This window comes from Wasmannia auropunctata, unplaced genomic scaffold (assembly GCF_000956235.1).
Source record: "Wasmannia auropunctata unplaced genomic scaffold, wasmannia.A_1.0 LD336099.1, whole genome shotgun sequence".
Taxonomy (NCBI): Eukaryota; Metazoa; Arthropoda; class Insecta; order Hymenoptera; family Formicidae; genus Wasmannia; species Wasmannia auropunctata.
Genome location: NW_012026791.1, coordinates 497,670 through 516,428, shown reverse-complemented (window position 1 = coordinate 516,428; position 18,759 = coordinate 497,670). Strand labels below are relative to the sequence as shown.

At 30.7% G+C, this 18,759-nt stretch overlaps 1 protein-coding gene and 1 long non-coding RNA gene across 4 annotated transcripts; one reads left to right on the top strand and one right to left on the bottom strand.

Moving 5' to 3' along the window:
- Positions 1 to 1,029: 1,029 nt before the first annotated feature.
- LOC105462143 lies at positions 1,030 to 2,249 on the bottom strand. Its single transcript, XR_976018.1, has 2 exons — positions 1,992 to 2,249; positions 1,030 to 1,564 (listed from the first exon to the last, which is right to left on the bottom strand). It is a non-coding gene; the product is annotated as an uncharacterized LOC105462143 (long non-coding RNA).
- A 1,226-nt stretch (positions 2,250 to 3,475) lies between these two features.
- On the top strand, positions 3,476 to 18,508 carry LOC105462151 (centrosomal protein of 164 kDa). 3 transcript variants are annotated; one of them, XM_011708690.1, is made up of 11 exons: positions 3,476 to 3,755; positions 6,509 to 6,757; positions 8,564 to 9,352; positions 9,871 to 10,739; positions 11,091 to 11,510; positions 12,137 to 12,462; positions 13,581 to 13,993; positions 15,798 to 15,970; positions 16,252 to 16,468; positions 16,880 to 17,074; positions 17,388 to 18,508. In XM_011708690.1, exons 1-11 carry the CDS (start codon positions 3,677 to 3,679, stop codon positions 17,633 to 17,635), a joined length of 3,978 nt encoding a protein of 1,325 aa, XP_011706992.1. In that variant the 5' UTR covers positions 3,476 to 3,676; the 3' UTR covers positions 17,636 to 18,508. The 3 variants fall into 3 exon arrangements, with proteins under 3 accessions (XP_011706992.1, XP_011706986.1, XP_011706999.1); XM_011708684.1 differs by having other exon boundaries at positions 15,783 to 15,970; XM_011708697.1 differs by lacking the exon at positions 17,388 to 18,508 and having other exon boundaries at positions 15,783 to 15,970; positions 16,861 to 16,898.
- The last annotated feature ends 251 nt before the right edge of the window (positions 18,509 to 18,759 follow it).

The following is an 18,759-nucleotide window of genomic DNA, read 5'->3' as shown; positions in this document are numbered from 1 at the left end:
TATATATATATATATATATATACATATATACTAATTATATGCGATAACAATTGGAAATAACAATGTACTAATGTGTTACAGTATATAAACTGATAAATAACACGTAGAGATATTTGTTCAAATATAAATAATTCTAATAATTGCTAGGAGATGATACTAAAAAATAAATTTAATAAAAATAATTATAATAAAACAAAAAAAATAAAATACAGGTAATATATTTATTTAAAAAGGTATTTTATTTTAAAAATTATTATTGTTAGTCAATTATTTATGGTATATCGCTTAATTATAAATGCGCATTTTTTACATAATTTTATTGTCTTTTAAACTTTAAAATAATGTAATAAAATTATCTTTAAAAAAGTAGTTGGAATAAATGCAGTTCAAGCCTGAGATTTATCAGCATATTTTTGTCGGTTTTCTTTCTGTCTTACTTTTTAAACATACATTACTTTTTTATACTCTTTATTAGAGTCTCTCTCTCTCTCTCTCTCTCTCTCATATGTAATTTGTATTGTCAACGTCCACCATTTTGAACAATGCGGGCGTTGTCCCATTTTCGAGGGGTTGGTCTACTATAGGTCCGGTATCCAACCCTTGGCCACCCTTCGCAGTATGACATTTATTTAACAAGGTAACGGTGTTAGGTTGAATTAGGGGATCCCTCGATGTGAATTCAAGGACTTAACAACCAATAGGATTTATTATTACTGGTAGCGTGTCTGATCGTCAGCTGTAACGGTTTCTCATGACGACTACTAACGGACTTTGTTGCAACATATCACACGCGTAAAAAAGTTTTACTATTCACCTCACTGTTTCATCTAATTTCTAATGCTTTCTTTTTATAAAAATAAAAAAGAATTGTTCTCTTATCTTATAATATATAATATTTTCAAAATATATTCAGTTTCTGGTTAAATATATTTCGACAATTATAACGTTTGTGTATCTTACATAAAAATTAACACGATTAAAATATCACGTTACCTACACACAAAACAAAATACACATAAATCGATCAAGTTGCTTCCGAATAATTTTCTAATTAAGTTTTAATCAAGATACATTACAACTTTTAGGAGATTAGATTTAAAAAAATGAATCAATTTATCGTATGCATTTGTCGAAGAAGGGTGAGGAGAGGCTAAAATAATAGATTCAGATAAAATTTTGACTTTATACTGCATATCTCTAACAATGAATTTAACAGAAAAGAATTGAAAATAGAGAACAAGCTGAGAAAAATAAATATCTTGTATATAGAACGCAAATAATGTGTTGCGCCGGCGCGAGATATCATCATTTAAGTCTTGCTTTCGACAAAACATTTTTTATAGTCGTTAACATCGCAGATCTGTGGCTTCTCATTGTTTGCTGTGGCGCGTAAAATTTAAATGTCCCTCTGATCGATAGTCGCCCGATATCTGATCATTATTTTTATAGGCGCGGGCGTTGCGAAATTGGTACCACATTTGTTCTGATAAGAAGTTCAGGTTTTTATTATTTTAATGAACATTTCTATGAATGCATGTCGGTTACGGCACAGGTAATGAGTCCCCTATAAGAATGATATTCATCTGATTATTTTTATTGTGATCGTCTGAAAAGCATAAAAAACCGCTCTTCGTTAAGAAAGGTTTGGTCTTAAAAGGTTTGGTCGGATATCACGAAGTTAATTGTGATGAATACGTGATATTTCGATTTAACGAGGAAAGAAATTTTTTAAATATAATGATAGAATTTATTTAAACAAAACTGTATATCATAATATAAAGAGATGATAATTAATAAAAATATTAAGATAATATATAGATGTACAATATAATGCAAATTACGATTAAAGCAAGACTGCGATTCAAATTAATAAGATATTTTAGGACATTTTAGGTACATGTTTAACTTTTCTAATAACATGTATTATTTTTTCTTCTAAAAGATAAATATTTATTTTGTTTAGTCCAATAAGTTTTTTAAAAAAACCTTACTTTTCCAAGCGAGTGAAGAGTATACTATTATGATACGTGAAATCGCTGAAATCATATGAGTAAAATATTTTCCGAGTATTATTTGAATACTAAAACTGTACAGTTGCTTCCTCTATGTGTTAGGATTATGAATCACGATGCGTTTCATTTTAACCAGCCGACAGTAAAGAAGAGACTAGTTTAAGGTTCGCCTATTAAAAAAAAAATTACTCCGATAAAATTTTATTATTAATGCAAAAGATGATCGTAAATTTTACAATTTTATTAATTCAAACATTAATTGCACTAAACAACACTTACAATAAGAAGATAATAAATATTAATAAATGTTATTTATAAATGTATTAAGCTCTCTATCACACAAGTAAAATAAAAATTTAAAGAATAAAATTGCTCAGATTGTGTAAAATATGTATTAGAAAATATTATAAGTTACATTATTATATAATAATAAATATTTTATTATACATTTATTTAATATGTTTGTTTGTATTTATCTGGATATACCATTAGAGTCCTAAAATATCCTTACCCTAAAGAAGTTAAATGCAACAGAGTAAAGTCCTTTTTCATTCATTGTGCACTAATTGTATTTATTAACATTTTAAATCTAAATCTGTTTTTGAAGAATTATAATTAAAAATCCTTACATATGTCTATATAAGCATACATTTACTCATAAATATCATCAATATATGTCTTCAATTTGATCAACTAACTTTGTTATCTATAGTCGATATAAATGTTTCAATGTAGATTGAATGTTTTAAAAAATTTGAAACAAAAATATAACTATAACAATAATTTTCTCTGTTTATATTACACGTAAATATATACAAGAGAATTAAAAATATTATAAACTAATTATGATAATGTAACAGTTACCATTACAGCAAAGATGTATTCTATTAAATTTTTTGTTTGCAAAATGTTTATCCAGTTTTATAATATAATTCAATTAAATCATTCTGCTTTAGGTATTTACTGTTATATAATATTAGGTAATACCATAAATTGTGCATACGTGTTTAACATTATACAATTTATAAAACTACATTCAATTTTACTCTTTTATATTTACTTATATTATTTTATTTGTTTTTAACACACTATTAAATTGTTATTAAATTATTAATAAAAATGATCACAATTATGTTTAGAATGTTTTTAAATACTTATCTGCAGCTTAACGATTGATTATCTTCGTAAGGGGTTGCTAAGGGTAAGGTTTGAAAACCAGTTTTACTTTCTTTAATCGATCTTTAACACAATTCCAAGAATTCCGTAAAAAAAATGTTCTTTCGTACGTTTTAACATACTCACGATACCTCTTGTACGTTGACGAGTTTCTCGATGATAAGAGTAAAATTGTTATATCATTGATAGTATTTCTTATCAGACAGCTGATTCCGCAGCTGACAAACAGGAGGGCGCAACCAGCGGTTCTCTCTCGCTATCCTACCTCCTCCCTCTTTGCTACCACCGCCTACGTTCAAGCTGAATTCAACATTGACCATCGACGAACGAGCTTCGCGCAGTGCAAAAGGCGCGTACGTGTCGCGCTAATATGGAAAAATGAGTCGGGCTCTACGCGCCGTCGATCTCTCGCTCGTCGCACGGGTATGGAAAACGTAATCGCGTAATGCGAACATTACGTTTACGGAGTGTCAGGGTGCAGCGTTAGCATGAGCATTTCCCAAGACAGCGCTGCTACGATCGTGTGCAGGGAGGTTTTTGATGAGACGTCTCACCCGACGAACGAAGGTACGTGCGGGAATAATCAAAGATTCCCTCCCATTCCTGCTCCCTCCGTCGCATCAACCATGGTGGATTCTGTGAATTGAACTCGTCGATTATATATTGTGGAGCAACGCTCGTCTAGAAGTAGGGCGTCCATTGCCAAACTGATCGATGTTCCGTCGTTTCATTCCGTATAACGCCCTATGCCTTTGCAATATTGTGTAATTCTATACACTCTTGTTCTTGCCTCAAGGGTGAGAGCTCTGTATTATCTTTTCCATGCGGACAATTGGAAAATCCGTCGTACACTTGACTAATGAATCAGATCCGACGTGATATTACCGGCAAACTTGTATACATTATATATGTGTACAAAAAGCGCACAAAAAAATTAATTATCGCTTGGATTCAAACTAGGCGAAGTCTGGATCCTTCTCACTGCAATGAAATCACTATATCTAGGCCACAATAGTGATTTCATTTTTCCTATCCTACACACATACTTCTCTCTCCATTTACTTCATCTCTCATTTTATCACATTTCGATATCTAGATTTTTTTTGAAAGCATAAAAATGTTACTGTATCTCTATTGTTAGATATCTTGTTATGCGACAATCATGAAAATTGTGCCCAGCATGTTAGCTCAATAGATACTGAATATTGATAAGATTTTCAAACGAAATTGTTTACTGAATTATTTTAGCCTTAATTTTTTATTGTACATAATTTTAATGTACAAATCATCGTAAGTCAATGCTCTCTTACAATAAGAAGCAATCAAAAAAATTCATAGCCACGTAAAAAGTAAAATGATGTAAACAAGTGATGTTTCTAAAAAAATGTGCCACTTAAAATCAGTCTGAAAGCAAAGAAAAGTGTAAAAGAGACCTATATATATATATATATATATATATATAGCGAGTTTCCTTGTTTATTTACATCACGCCTGGCGGGAATACCGAGCCCGTTCCCAGCGCGCTCCGGAAAATCAATAATTCGCAGTGCGGCGAAAGTTTTGTCATACCATTCGAGCGTCTTTGTGCCACATTTCAGTCGTATAAACCCATCTTACCCATCAGCCGAAATTTTTCAAACTGTCGACAGAGTTTGGAGTAACAATTTTACTGCCAAAACTTCCGTTCGCGAAGATGAATCCCATTACAGTAGCTGGAATCACGATTGATCAAACTAGTAAAATGAGGACCAACACTTTGACCAACGGCATAAGGGCAGATGGTAGCTCGACTTGCCCCCCACACGGCAGCCACCGCCACCTGTCCAGTCGTCTGGACTGATGGAATTTTTTATTGGGGCCTTTTATATTCGTGGTACTTCTTCATAACTGCTTACGGCAGACTGAAAATTTGCATTGATAACCCCACGGTGACTGACCTAGGGCCACTGTTATTTTCTATTCCCTGCCAAAGTTTTTCATCACTCTTTTAATTGAAAAAATAGTTCGGATGAAGGAACACTTCAGGTGCTGTGTTTATTAATCAGTGGCAATCTGCATAATGAAAAAGGTGGAATATGTCATTTGCACGCAAACAGAATTTATAAAAATTTTATATAATATTTTCCAAAATAGATTTTGCCTTTTTTAATTATTTTTAACATCAAATTTTTTGCTGGATATCAAAACATATTGATATTATACAATACAATAAAGGATAATTCTTACAGGAAAGAATATTTCCTACACTTATGTTTGGCAAAATTAAGAAACAAAGCAATCATTCGTTAATTGTTGCTAACAAACTTAATTGATCAATTAATGTGCATAATAGATTTTGCATTAAATTAATTTAAAAAAAAATATTTCTTGTATTTTTCTTGTGACATTGAAAAGTTCGGAGGAGATATTAACATTTAATTTTAGAACTTATGCTTATATTATTTCTCACGTATCACGTGCATATACTTATTTTATATATGCAAGTATTTGTAAAAATTATAAATTTTGCGATAAATTAAGAGAAACAATCAAAGAATTAAATCTACGTTGTTTCATAATATGTATATAAGATTTAAATAATTTTTTTTTAATTACAATTCATCGATAATTATAAGCGGATTAAATAATACCGAATATTAGCCCAATATTAAATTTAATTATTTTATATTTATCCTATTTTGGGAAATGGTAATACGCTCTTGTATTAAAACTTTTGTTTTATTAACGAATAATATGACCGAAAAAGCGCATTACACTATCGCAACAATTTTCATGAAAAGAGGTAACTTTGCGCTTTAATACTTTTAACCTGGTTAACTGTGTGATCAATGAATTGTACAATTTGCCTATGCTCGATATAATAAGATACAGGGATCCACTTTCTAGTGATTAAAGTTTACAAGGGTATTATTAATAAATCATACTGCAGTACTGGATAAAAATACTATATGCCGTAAATAATTAAATTAACATTGACTCGAATTCATCGAAGATTTTATATCCCTTTATTGATTGATAAAAAAAAGTGTTTAAAATGGTACATTAGAATCATCGCGATACATGAAAGGTTTTATTTTGCAAATTAAAGAAAAAAATTTTTATTTAAATACACATTTCTATTTAAAAACATTTTTACATTTTTTATGTCCTGTATGAAACTAGGCCACACATTTTAGCGCATCCTTACTATTATTAATTACAATCTTTCTTTAATCGAATAATAATATTGACTCATTACTCGTATGACAGACACAATCAGCATTATACTTACGATAGTGATGTACTAATAATTAATTTAATAGACAACAATATAATTCCAGAGTTATTGGATTATGCAAAACGTTTGGGAATTGATCCCGATGCGGAACCACACCTTCTGGACTTGGCCCGTGAGGGTCTTATGGCAGCCCTACCTAAGGGATGGTCTCCATGCTTCCATGAAGCTAGTGGTGCCTGGTATTATTATCAGGCATCTACCGGCACTACTACCTGGGAACATCCCCTAGACGCAGTTTACAGAGGGCTCGTGGAACAAGCTCGAGCTGGGAACAAAAGGCAACTGAGTCTTGGTATGCGTATCATAATACTTTACGTTTGTTCTGTAAATATCTTATTTCAAAATTATGACAGTAAATCATATCTTTTTATATATCTTATACTTATTTTATATATCTTATATAAGCTATACAGCTTTGCGCTTGCACTTTTAAATTATTCTTCTTCTTTTAAATTATGACGTCTTAATGGATGTCAGACAATATACAAATTAGAATATTGAAAGTAAAAGAGATCTTTTGTTATTTATTTCTAAAAGAACAATTAAAGATTAGTTTTTTATATAAAATTACAATATATTACATTTAAAATTCAGGAAAAGAACTAAATATAATATTAAATTTGTTATTTATAAAGAATGTATCTTATACTTTTTAATTTAAACGATTTAGAAAAATTGTGTTTTTGCCTCGACAGTTATTTCAATTAATGTAATGATATTTTTCGCAAGCTACTTTTGTTGTATGCCTATTTCAATTCCCAGAAAGTTATAAGTAATTTAATCTACAAGTCGGTGTTAATCGCACGTATACTATACGCTCATGTAATACTCAACACTGACGTGCATCGTCGTCCGCGCTTCACAATAATCAGTAAAATCATGCAACTTGGCAGTGCCATGCTTTGGCTTTGCGTCAAAATTACGAAAAATATCATATTTTTAGATCTTTCTATAGCGTATCGGCCATGGATATCATTCCGCCGTTAACAAGAATTTAATATGCTACTTCTCAACTTATATAAAATGTTACTGAAAAAATTTTCGATTTAATAAATATGTCATATTTAGTCTTTTTATGAAAAAAAAAAATATATTTTGTATATTAAAAATTCTACCTATATGTATATATATGTTCTTGAAAAAAATGTGTATATACACATATATATTTTTTTCAAGAACACTTCGATTATACGCTTACTAAATAAATAGATTATTAGATGTAGTTTACAGTTACATATAATTGCAGTTATATAAACTGCAATTACATAAAAAGTAATATATTAATATTTGTCAGAACAGTGTGAAGTAAGATTAAAATATTCAAAAAAGAGAGGGGAATAAAAGTTAAAATGATATTTATATTTAACTAATTGTTTAGTTTAATAATCGCATTTAAAGTAAAAAAAGAACTTTAATATACTTATGTTCTTAAAATAATTATAATAGTACCTACTATTATCTATATCAGTTTCCTGAATCGGTTGAATCAACTCGCTCGAACTAACGAACGGATACTATGCACTTCATAAATGTTACGTAAATGACTAACAACTTCAAGACCTTGAATATTACTGACTTCGAACACTTACAGTCGCTCCTCACTTTTTGCAATAATCATGTTTATGTAATCGAACGCTCTCATCGCGGAGACACAATTTTTCTTCAATTTCTGCTCATAAAACTTTAATTGAAAATTAATAAACTCCGCAGAAAAAAAGGACAGCAATTTCCTCGCTACTTGTAATTTTAATTTTTGATATTCTTCGTTTACAATTGTAAAATAAAAACTATGACAAATTATTTTCTCTTATTTTGTACATAAATAATCTTATTTTTTTATGCTTCAGCAATTTTATTCTTTAATAAACAAAAAAAGTTTTTTGTTTTTATACGTAAAACCTTGCATACGCTTTGCAATTCCACTTATCTCTGATTACATTTATGTTTGCCTCAAAGGGATTAATTTTTACATTAAATTATATTTATTAGTATTAGTAGCATATTTAGTCGTAAAAAAAATTCCATCAGATATTACAAAAAATGTAACAATAGAAATAACAGAAAGAAAGAGAAAGAATTATTTTTTTAAATGTTGCAGAAGAAGATTCGAAGACTACAGCAAAAGATCTTGAGTCTCACGAGGACGCAACTTTACCGAAGGAAACTATTATTCCAAAAGAAAGTATTAAAGAAACTGTTTATGCGAAACCTAGCATGGCAGGTACTAAAATTCCCATGAAACTGGCACCCTTACGGAAAGTCGAGAAAATCGACAGTTCACGTAAGAAGGATCCTCCTTCCTCCTTTGATAGGCTTCAGTCGAGGAGAGAAAGTGATTCGAAATCCGACAATGTAATATCCTTGTCGAGCGACCGAGCCGCGAGGGATTATACGAACTTAAAGTTTCAAGACCCGAAATTTTACGAATGCCCTAAGTTGCTCGAGACAAGGGATACGACTGCGACAAGCGCAACAAACGCAACAGCAACATCGGCGAAGAAAGAGCTTGATTTGAAGGAAGTACTGAAGAGATCTGAGTCGCTAAGTCCGTGGCATGAGAAAGATTGGGAACAGCTCTCCAGCAAATTCAGTTCGGAAGAGAACATAATCGACATCGACAAACTCAGCGCCAGCACATTAGCCAAACCGGAGAAACTCGAGAAATTCGACAAAGAGAAACATCCAAGTCAGTTGAGTCAACAAAAGGAGTTGACTCTTAGCGGTGGTGGCTCGATGTTTCTAAAAAGCAATAGGAGTAGAGATACCACACCTAGCCATGATGGCGGCAAGCTGGAAGACTTCCGAGCATTGACAATTTCCGACGAAACCAACAACATGATTGGTGACAGGCCCAAATCCATTTTGAGGGAAAAGCAACTTGAAGATGGTAAGATAAGATTCAGGATATTTTTTCATCTGTATAGACACTTATTCCGATCATTTATGAGGTGACTTTATCCAACGTAATCTATACGATACTTAAGAAAGTAAAAAATAAAACTATATATTTAAAAGAAAACAAAGATATTTATGTTTCACGATAAGTAGACGCAATAATTTAAGTATCTATACGGAAAGAACGATTTTGTTGAAAGGTCTAAAAATTTAGCTAAATACAAATCTGAAAATAATTTCTTGTTGAATCATCAAAATAATTTGTTGAAATGTTAAAACTGATAAGCATTGCTATAAAACGTTTTGATATTCTAGCAATCATTTTGACTTTCGTACCAAATTATTTTGATTATTGAGCAAAAATTATTTTCAGATCTGGATTCAGCAAAAGTGTTCTTTCCGCGGTGTATGAATAAAAATCTTAAGTATTTTTCACATCTGGATTTTTTAGTATTTATTAAAACAATTTCATCATTATAATCTGACTTTTATTTTTTTAATTGTCGGCAGACGATCGACCATTGGACGAGGAACGCAAAAGCGTGCGTTTTGACTTAGAAAAGGAATTCAACATTAATTTCACGTATTCCGAGTCCGAGGATGACTGGGATTCCGAATCTGAAGATAAGAATCTACGGATATCAGCTGTGATCAGCGATAAAATTACTGGTTCCATACTATCTCCGTGGAAATCAACCTCGGAAAATTTTGAGGACAACGATGATAAAAACGACTATTCTAATGAGAAAGATCAGAATAAAATGGATTCAGAAATCGACAGAGAACATTTGCCTGTAGAGAACATCGAATCCATATCAAAAGATGTGAAAATAGTTGGCAAGAGATTTCTCGTGCAAAACGTTTCGGAAAATGAACATCGTAGTCAAATGATGATGAAGAATACTCTAGAAAGGGACAATAGTTTTGATTATCTACCTAATAAATTAGGTGAAAAAGTGAAAAACATTGACATAGTGTCAAAAAGCGAAACAGATTGTAGCACTGCGAAAAGCAGTGATTCCGATGAGATGCGCAAAACAAAATTAATTATTGAAAAAGCAAGACACGCGACAAATCGCTTGTCAAATCGACAACTCGAGGACGATGAGTCATCTGATATATCGAGGTTCAATCAAAATTACGCGCAGAAGGAGCGATTTGTCCGACCCAAATTAGAATACTCTCGAAGTATTGACGATATGAAGGTGAAAATGAATAGAGAACATGAGGAAGAAATTGAAGCCTTCAGAATTGAACTCGACATTAAGCTGCAGGAAAGAAAAAAGGAGTTAGAGGAAAATTTTATGCGACAGAAGATTTTAATACAACAATTTTTGGATAAAAAATTAGAAGAAATAAAACAGGAAATGGCAAAAAAGGTATTTCTATTTTATTTTAATGTCATCAGGGGTGTAATGTTATCATATCATGTAAATATTATAAATTGTAAAACTTATCTGGAAAAAGATACAACTATCGCGCTTTCTGGTTGTTAATTTCTTAAAATCTATTGTACATTGTTTTTTCATTTTAATTTTGTTATAAAAATTTATTTTTAATAAAGAACAAATACACTTGACGATAACACAATTATATATTAAATATTATATTATTTCATATCTTAAAACAATATTACAAATATATTTTCAACTGAATTATCTAAAAATATTTTTTTGTTAATTTAACGTGAACTTTTACTCGTTAAAAATCTATTACACATTTTTTCATAGGAAGAGCAGGAGATACAATTATTAATTACTGAAATGGATCAAGCTAGAATGGAAAATTTGAAAAAAGTCCGCACGGAACTAGAGGTCTGCTATGAAAAAGAGAGACAAGAGATATTGACCAATCTAAAGACAGAACTCGACGAGAGGAAAAGAGAACTTCTAAAATTAAGGAGTCAGGAGATGGGCAAGCTGGAGAATGAGCACGAACGTAACCTAGGCGAGGAAAAGCTCGCAAAGCTGAAAGAATATGAACTGAGGAAGCAGCATACCGAAAGGATCGAAACTTTAAAGAAAGAACTGGAAAAAGAATTGGAAGATTTAAGAAACGAATTAAGGGTACAACAACGAGAAAAGATCACTAAATTCACCGAAGATCATGAGCAGTGCCTAGCCGAAATTCTTCGCGACTTTAGAATGGATGTAAGTATTTAATATTTCAGTAAAAAAAAATATTATTATCAGCAATATATAATTTCAGAATAATAAAATTAAAACATTTTTTAAATATTTGGAAATATATTTATTGGATAATAGTTTAAAAACATTTATAAAATATTATATAAGAACGTTGATAAAATTCAATATTTTAAAAAGTCGATCTGGTGTTTTTTGCTTACTGAATACATACCTACATATACCTGTTTATATTAAATGTGTAATAGTTAATCTATTAATGGTCAATGTGTATGCGTGTGTGTGTGTGTGTGTGTGTGTGTGTGTGTGTGTGTGTGTGTGTGTGTGTGTGTCTATTTTCGAGAATAATTTATTATTATAAAGATTTTAATAATAATAAATAATCTTTCTTTGATCTTGTTAAGCATATAATTTTGAAATATATCGTAAAATAATCTAAAAAAATAATTACACACACACACACACACACACACACACACACACACACACACACATATATATATATTTTGCATAAAAATTTGCATTCTTCAAAGGAGATTTCGATTACTTGTAATCGAGAAAATACTTGAAGATAATTATTTGCTGAAAATATTTGAATATAATTAATCCATAATTAATATATCCGATTTTAGGAAGCTCTCGCTCGTAAGATGTATAAAGAGCGACTAGAGGAAATCCGCGCAGATTTTGCACGTGACGCCGAGAAGGAGACGAGAAAACAGACCGAGCGGGCTCTTCAACAAGAAAGCATCGACTTTGAAAAGATGCGTTGCGAAAAACGGTTACTGCAGGATAAGTATACGGCGCTTAAGGAGAAGTATATGAAGCTGAAGAACGAAGTTCGTCTTGCAGTCGAAAGAAGAAGCAGAAGAAAGGAAGGATATACCACGGCCTCGGAAACCGAAAGATCGACATCCACTAGAACGAGGACGGACAAGACCGATTCGTCGGAACAAAAGTGAGTTTTTTCAATACAAGCGGCGTCGAGACTCATAACTTGATGTACATTGAACATTTTTACATGTTGAAATAAGCTAGTGTGAGAAGCATAGTAGAAAAGAAGTTTAGCACTAATAATATTATTTAAAGACTTTCTTCTCACTCTTCATGCAATTTTCTCTTTTACGTTAATGACTAAAGTAGACTTGATAGATAAAAAGAAGAAACTTGAATAATGACGTCTATTCTGTAATTATAATCTTTTGAATAAAAATCCGTGGAATTAAATAGTGATTATTTCTTACTTTAACTGGTTTATTTCAGCAGGTATACATTTGATAATAACAAATGATATTATTGTTAACGATAACAATGTACAGTAGTCAACTTTTATAATTCTTGTTAATATAAGCACGCTCGGCGTACAGCACAAGCATGCCATTTCATGTTACATCTCATTAATATTTTCTGCCTTTTATATAATCACTTGATGGTTTTTATAGTAATTAGCGAGATATAGTAATTAGCTTGTAAAAGTTTTCTTCTCATTCTTCATATTGATGATTTTCTCTTTTATGTTAATCACAATGTGACTGAACGATTTGATAGATAAAGAGATGAAACTTGATAATAATGATATACATATCTATTTTATAATTATACTCTGCTTTATGTTACCTTTGTGTTGTTTTTTCTGGAATTATTAACAATAGCAACAAAATTCTTTCTTGTGATCTTTGTTTAAACATTTTAAAATAAATAAATAAATAAATAGATATTCTACCATCCAACAGGAAGTAGGAATAATCGGTTTTAAATGGAGCCCTGTATTCATAAATCAATTCGATGATTAAGGCTAATTAATTTATGTATTTAGGAAAATCGTAATAATTAATAAATATATTCTCGCTAGTTTCTATGTCAAAACACCAATGTTGCACGTTCATTTTCGATATCACATTAATATACCTTCATTTTAGTACCTTCGCAGTCTGTATCGTCGTATATAAATCTTTATTCGGGCAATGAGCAACGCATATGTCCTTGTTAAAAATACGATCGAACTGTGAAGGTACTTGGTCATGTTCATACGATTCGCCCTAATGTCTGGCTATAGGCCTTAAATCGTGCTCGCAGTACTCCGCTGAAGAACGCGCGTTCGAGCCCAGTAACAAACGCGAAATCGCAGGACGGCCAGAGCGCGAGCGAGCAAGTCGAAGAGCAAAACGATCCAGAAGATTTGAGGAGCCAGAAAACGGCCGCGGGGTTTCAGAAACACGCATCCGCCGTTGCTGGCTTGAAAAGTGCAGCAAAATTTGAGTCCGACGATACTACCACCGCCAGCGAGACGAACACTAACGTGGTAACGAAGAAAAAGAAGAGTTTCAATAAAAAAGCTTCGAGCGCAGGACGCTCGAGTAGTAGTAATAACAATGTGGAGAATCCAGTGGAGAATATTAGGAAACAGCTGAAGAAGCTGGAAGATCTCGGTGACCAATTACCGAGCAATGAAACGGCCTATACAGTGCGATATCCTTTTCAAGATAAAGGTGATTGTTTTAAATTTATCTCGCGCGTTATATTATTCAGGGGGATACCTTCCTTTTTTTTTCTATGGGAATATAAATTATCTTTGAATCCGTAGAAATTTAGATTTATATAAAATAAATCAGATCGGATCAGTTTAAAAATATTATTTACATTGTTTAAGGAGTTGTTTGATATATGTAACTCCATCCGTAATTTTATTTTTTGAACGCTTTTTATCCTTTTTTAATTTTTTATACGAATATAAAAGCTTATACAATAAAAAATATGTTAGTGTACAATTAGAAAAAGAAGTGGTTTAATTTCAGTTATAAAATAAACAATTTTACTTTAGAATATCTCGTAGATAGTTTTACATTTTATTAGAGTAAATAATAACGTTACCTCGAATTAAAAAATATATATATGTAATTAATACTTTTCTACATTATATTGCGATATTTTAGAAAAGATTACGTAAATAATCAATAAGATGTTAAATATTTATATGTGTATTTGACAATTGTAAATAAGCGTACTTTTGTATGTATATGTATACTTTTTGCAAATTAGCTTTATTATAATATTCTTCTTTGATCACACTTTTCTGTTTCTATTAAGATACATCACCAAATAATTCACACAAGATAAAATTACTACTCTAATTAATTACATATTTATTTTATTTTCTGGCACGGCATATAATCGTTATTATCAATTACATATCTTGATTCTACAAATGTGTAAATAATTCGTCAAATATAATTTTCTTAAGGGGGAAACCTAGTTTAGGACGCTGAAAAATAGATGATTTTCGCGAATTTTTTAAACAAAGAAAAGTAAAGTCAATCTTTTCAAAACTGTAAGGATACTTTACTGGATACTTATAGTACACAAAAAAATGTTTTTAATTAAAAAAATTTAGGATAATAACGTCACAATAAATAAGTGTTTACAACGCTTCGCTACGGGAGTTACAAATTGACGTGCAAAATAGAAAAAAATCTATTTAACGTATCGACTTTATTCAAAGTTCTTTATTTAAATTATTATCAATCATCCTAAATAAACTAAAAACATGTTTAAAAAGTGTAAAATTGTAAAACTTTTAGGACTTTAAAGAAAAAATGACAATTTTGAAAATAAAGTTTCACTTTCTTTATGCAGTAAAAATTGTTTAGATTAACTTTTTTAAACATGTTTTTAATTCATTTAGAATGGTTGACAATAATTTAAATAAAGAACTTTGAATGAAGTCGATACGTCACATAGTTTTTTTTCTATTTTGCACGCCAATTTGTAACTCCAGTATAGCGAGGCGTTTTAATCACCTATTTATCGTGACATTATTATCTTAAACTTTTTTAATTAAAAATTTTTTTGTATACTATAAGTATCCAGTAAAGTATCCTTACAGTTTTGGAAAGATCGACTTTATTTTCCTATGTTAAAAAAATTCGCGAAAATCATTTATCTTTTTCAGTGTCCTAAACCAGGTTCCCCCCTTAAGTTAAACTTGTTATATATTATTATTTGTGTACCCATTACTCTATTATTTCAATCGATGCAGCATAATTTCAATTGAATCTTATATTATTTCTCTTTTTTTGTAGGATTATATACACTTTACTTTGGTTAACGGTTTATGTAAACTGGCTCGTAAGTGCACCATCAGTTTTTCTTTTGCTTTTGCACGCTATTTTCATAAATCCATTTTCCTGCCATCTTTTTCATCTCGATATCAAGTTTTAAACATTTAAGCCTTACACTTAGATACTTAATATGAAGTATGATTTTAATTGAAAGCAATAGTATTTCCCTTTGCAGCGCCGGCGAATGCCTCCTCGGAGCTAGAATTCTTCCGACATCGGATGCATGTGGAGAAGGATTCGGTGAGGAGAGCTTGCGAGGCGCTGAGACAACAAAAAAGTGCCTTTCAGGGTAGGCAAAGAGCTTGGAAACAACGGAGCGGAAGAGCCACTCTAGAACAACTGGTGCAGGTATTACTATTATCGATTACAAAACAAAAATGATAGTTTATTACAGAAGGCCTTTTAATATAGTTCTGCATATAATAAACCTTAATCTTAATCTCTTTTAATGTGCATTTTTAAATTATCATTTTATTTTAAATAAAATATGCAAGATAAGCTCATGATTCTACGTATCTCTATCCTTTTCAATAACGAATAAGAAAATACGTCTGTAGAGAGATATTTTTAATGGTACTTTTATCAAAAATTAAAAAAAAAATGGGTTTTAAATAGCCATCTTTATTCAGGAGGAACGCGAGCTTTCTGATATGGAGGTGAGCTTGCATCGCACCAAAAGTCTTTTAGGTGAAAAAATCATTCATCTAAGACACCTTGAACAATCTCTGGAACGAGTGGCAAACGACAAGCGAAATGAAAACGAAGCTAAAAATGAGGAGCTAAGCGACATGTCGAGTGCCAGCAGCGGTTTCAGCTCGACTGATTTAGTAACTGATACTTTTATAGGTGAGTTGCAGATAAAAAGAAATTTCAGAATTATTCTTTGTATTGTTTCGTAATGTTAATAATAAATGACAATTATTTTGTTTTACACTCTAATTTGTAGCCTTTATAATTTGATGCATTAATAAAATTTTATCATTATTTCCATTCTTTTGTCAATTCTTACTATAGTTTAATTATTTGCTAAAAGTAAAAAGAAGATAAATTTGCTTTTTACGTAGTCACTTCTGTGTATCTAGTAGTTATTTTATAAATTATCATCAGTTTTATTAAAGAAACAATTGTATATCTCATTTTACAAAGATATATCAGAAGAGATAAATTATACAATCATGCAATAAAATACATACCCGCTATATAATTGACAACATAAATTTGCATTTTACATTGTATAGTCTGTTGTTGGAAATCTAGATAAGCCAGATCATTACCAAGAATCTACTGAAATTATTGCGAGTTTAGAGAATTTAAACTCAGAAATACGAGAAATTTGGGATGTTTTGAATAAACGTCAAGACAGTAGTATACCTCCAACACCGTCACTTATGTACTCTTATTTGCGTTGGTTGCGGTTTCATCATCTCACCACGCAGCCTAACAGCATGCAAGGTAAAGAAAAGGAATTTATAATTTGTACATTAAAAATTAAAGCGGGATTATTATGAGTCACTCTTGAAATACCAAATTGAAATTAATTAATATTGCGCTCCTATAAATATACAATATCATTGGATATGTATTTTAATGTAGTATTTGTTAGTATTATACAATAATTATTTTATTAAATTTTTCACATCGAATCACGTCAATAGGATTTAAATCAAATTTTCACACATGCAAAAAGATTATTTTAATATAAAAATTGTTTTTATCTACAAGGAAATGCAAATATGAGCAACTTTTATTTTTTTTCCTTTTTTAGGTGCCTTTGGTACGCCCAATATACAATCTAACATCCTATCTCAATTAACTGCTGCACAGCCTCCTATTACTACAACTCAAAATATTATCGCTCAGTATGGCCCTAATAGCGGCTTTAGCACCAGCGTTGGTACAGTCGAGAGGAATGCCTCGAATTTGATGGAAAGGTCCAGAAACCTCAGGGATTGGTTACGCCAAGCTCGCGTTGAAAATACTGACTTGATTAGTCCTGGTCAGGCGACTCTTTAAAAGGTCTACGTTTAAAAAATATCTCGTCTCATTCCAAATTTCATTTCTTCTACAAAGTTGATCCGTGTTCTTATATAATTTGGAACTTTGATGATTAATTGAGGGTATAGTGTTGTCTTATGTAATTATTTAATTAGCGATACTTGATTATATAGTTTGTACATTTAATACTTTTATAATTAATAATGTATTGACTGTGCAATTTATTTATTCAGTTCATCATTCATACTATTTTGCATGAATTATGACTGTGAATTCGTTAAAATTAATTTTGTAAACTTTCATTTACAATTAAAAATAATCCTATTTGAAATAGAAACGTGTCGAATTTGTATGAAAAATCTGCGCTCATTTGTCGCTTCAAATGTTGTTTCTCTCTTTGCTAAATCGTCATAACTGCCAAGAATACGGTATAATATCATTGCGACAAGGTAAATTCACATATGGATGAGAAGGAAATTGGACATGATAATTATGATGTAAATACATGTAAATGGCCCAAAGCCGTTTACAACATTTAATATAATTAAAGTTTAAATCATGGAAATTTGATTGATCGGCGATCGCCCTTTATATAAAAATTGAAATAATTCTATTGACAACTTTAATTTGAAATTATCGAAATCTTAATCGACAGTTTTAGCATAATTGTTTTATGTAATTGACCTGTTGATACGACGCATAGTATGCATATTATTTGATAGCCGAGACAAATAGTATGCTTTTCGTGACTCTGTCGACTTTATAATTCGACGTTCATACCGAACAGGTTAAATATCATATACAGAGATCGAGGCTAATACATATAATACGCGCAGAAAAGTATATAAAAATGTTCACGTATATCAATTTATATAAAATGCTACACTTGACTTTTCTTTACAAATTTTTTGATAGCTAAATATTGCGAAATTATCATATGAAAAAATTAGAATCAAATTAAAGAATTATCCATAAAACTTAAAATTAGTTTCAACTTTTGTCTTCCAATCGTTTTGATCGTTTTATATACATTCAATCACTTGTATGTTTAATTAATATATCTGCGAATAATAATAAACACTATGACATTTTTTATTATTAAACTTTATATTACATTGTACGTAAAAAATTTGTAAATTAAT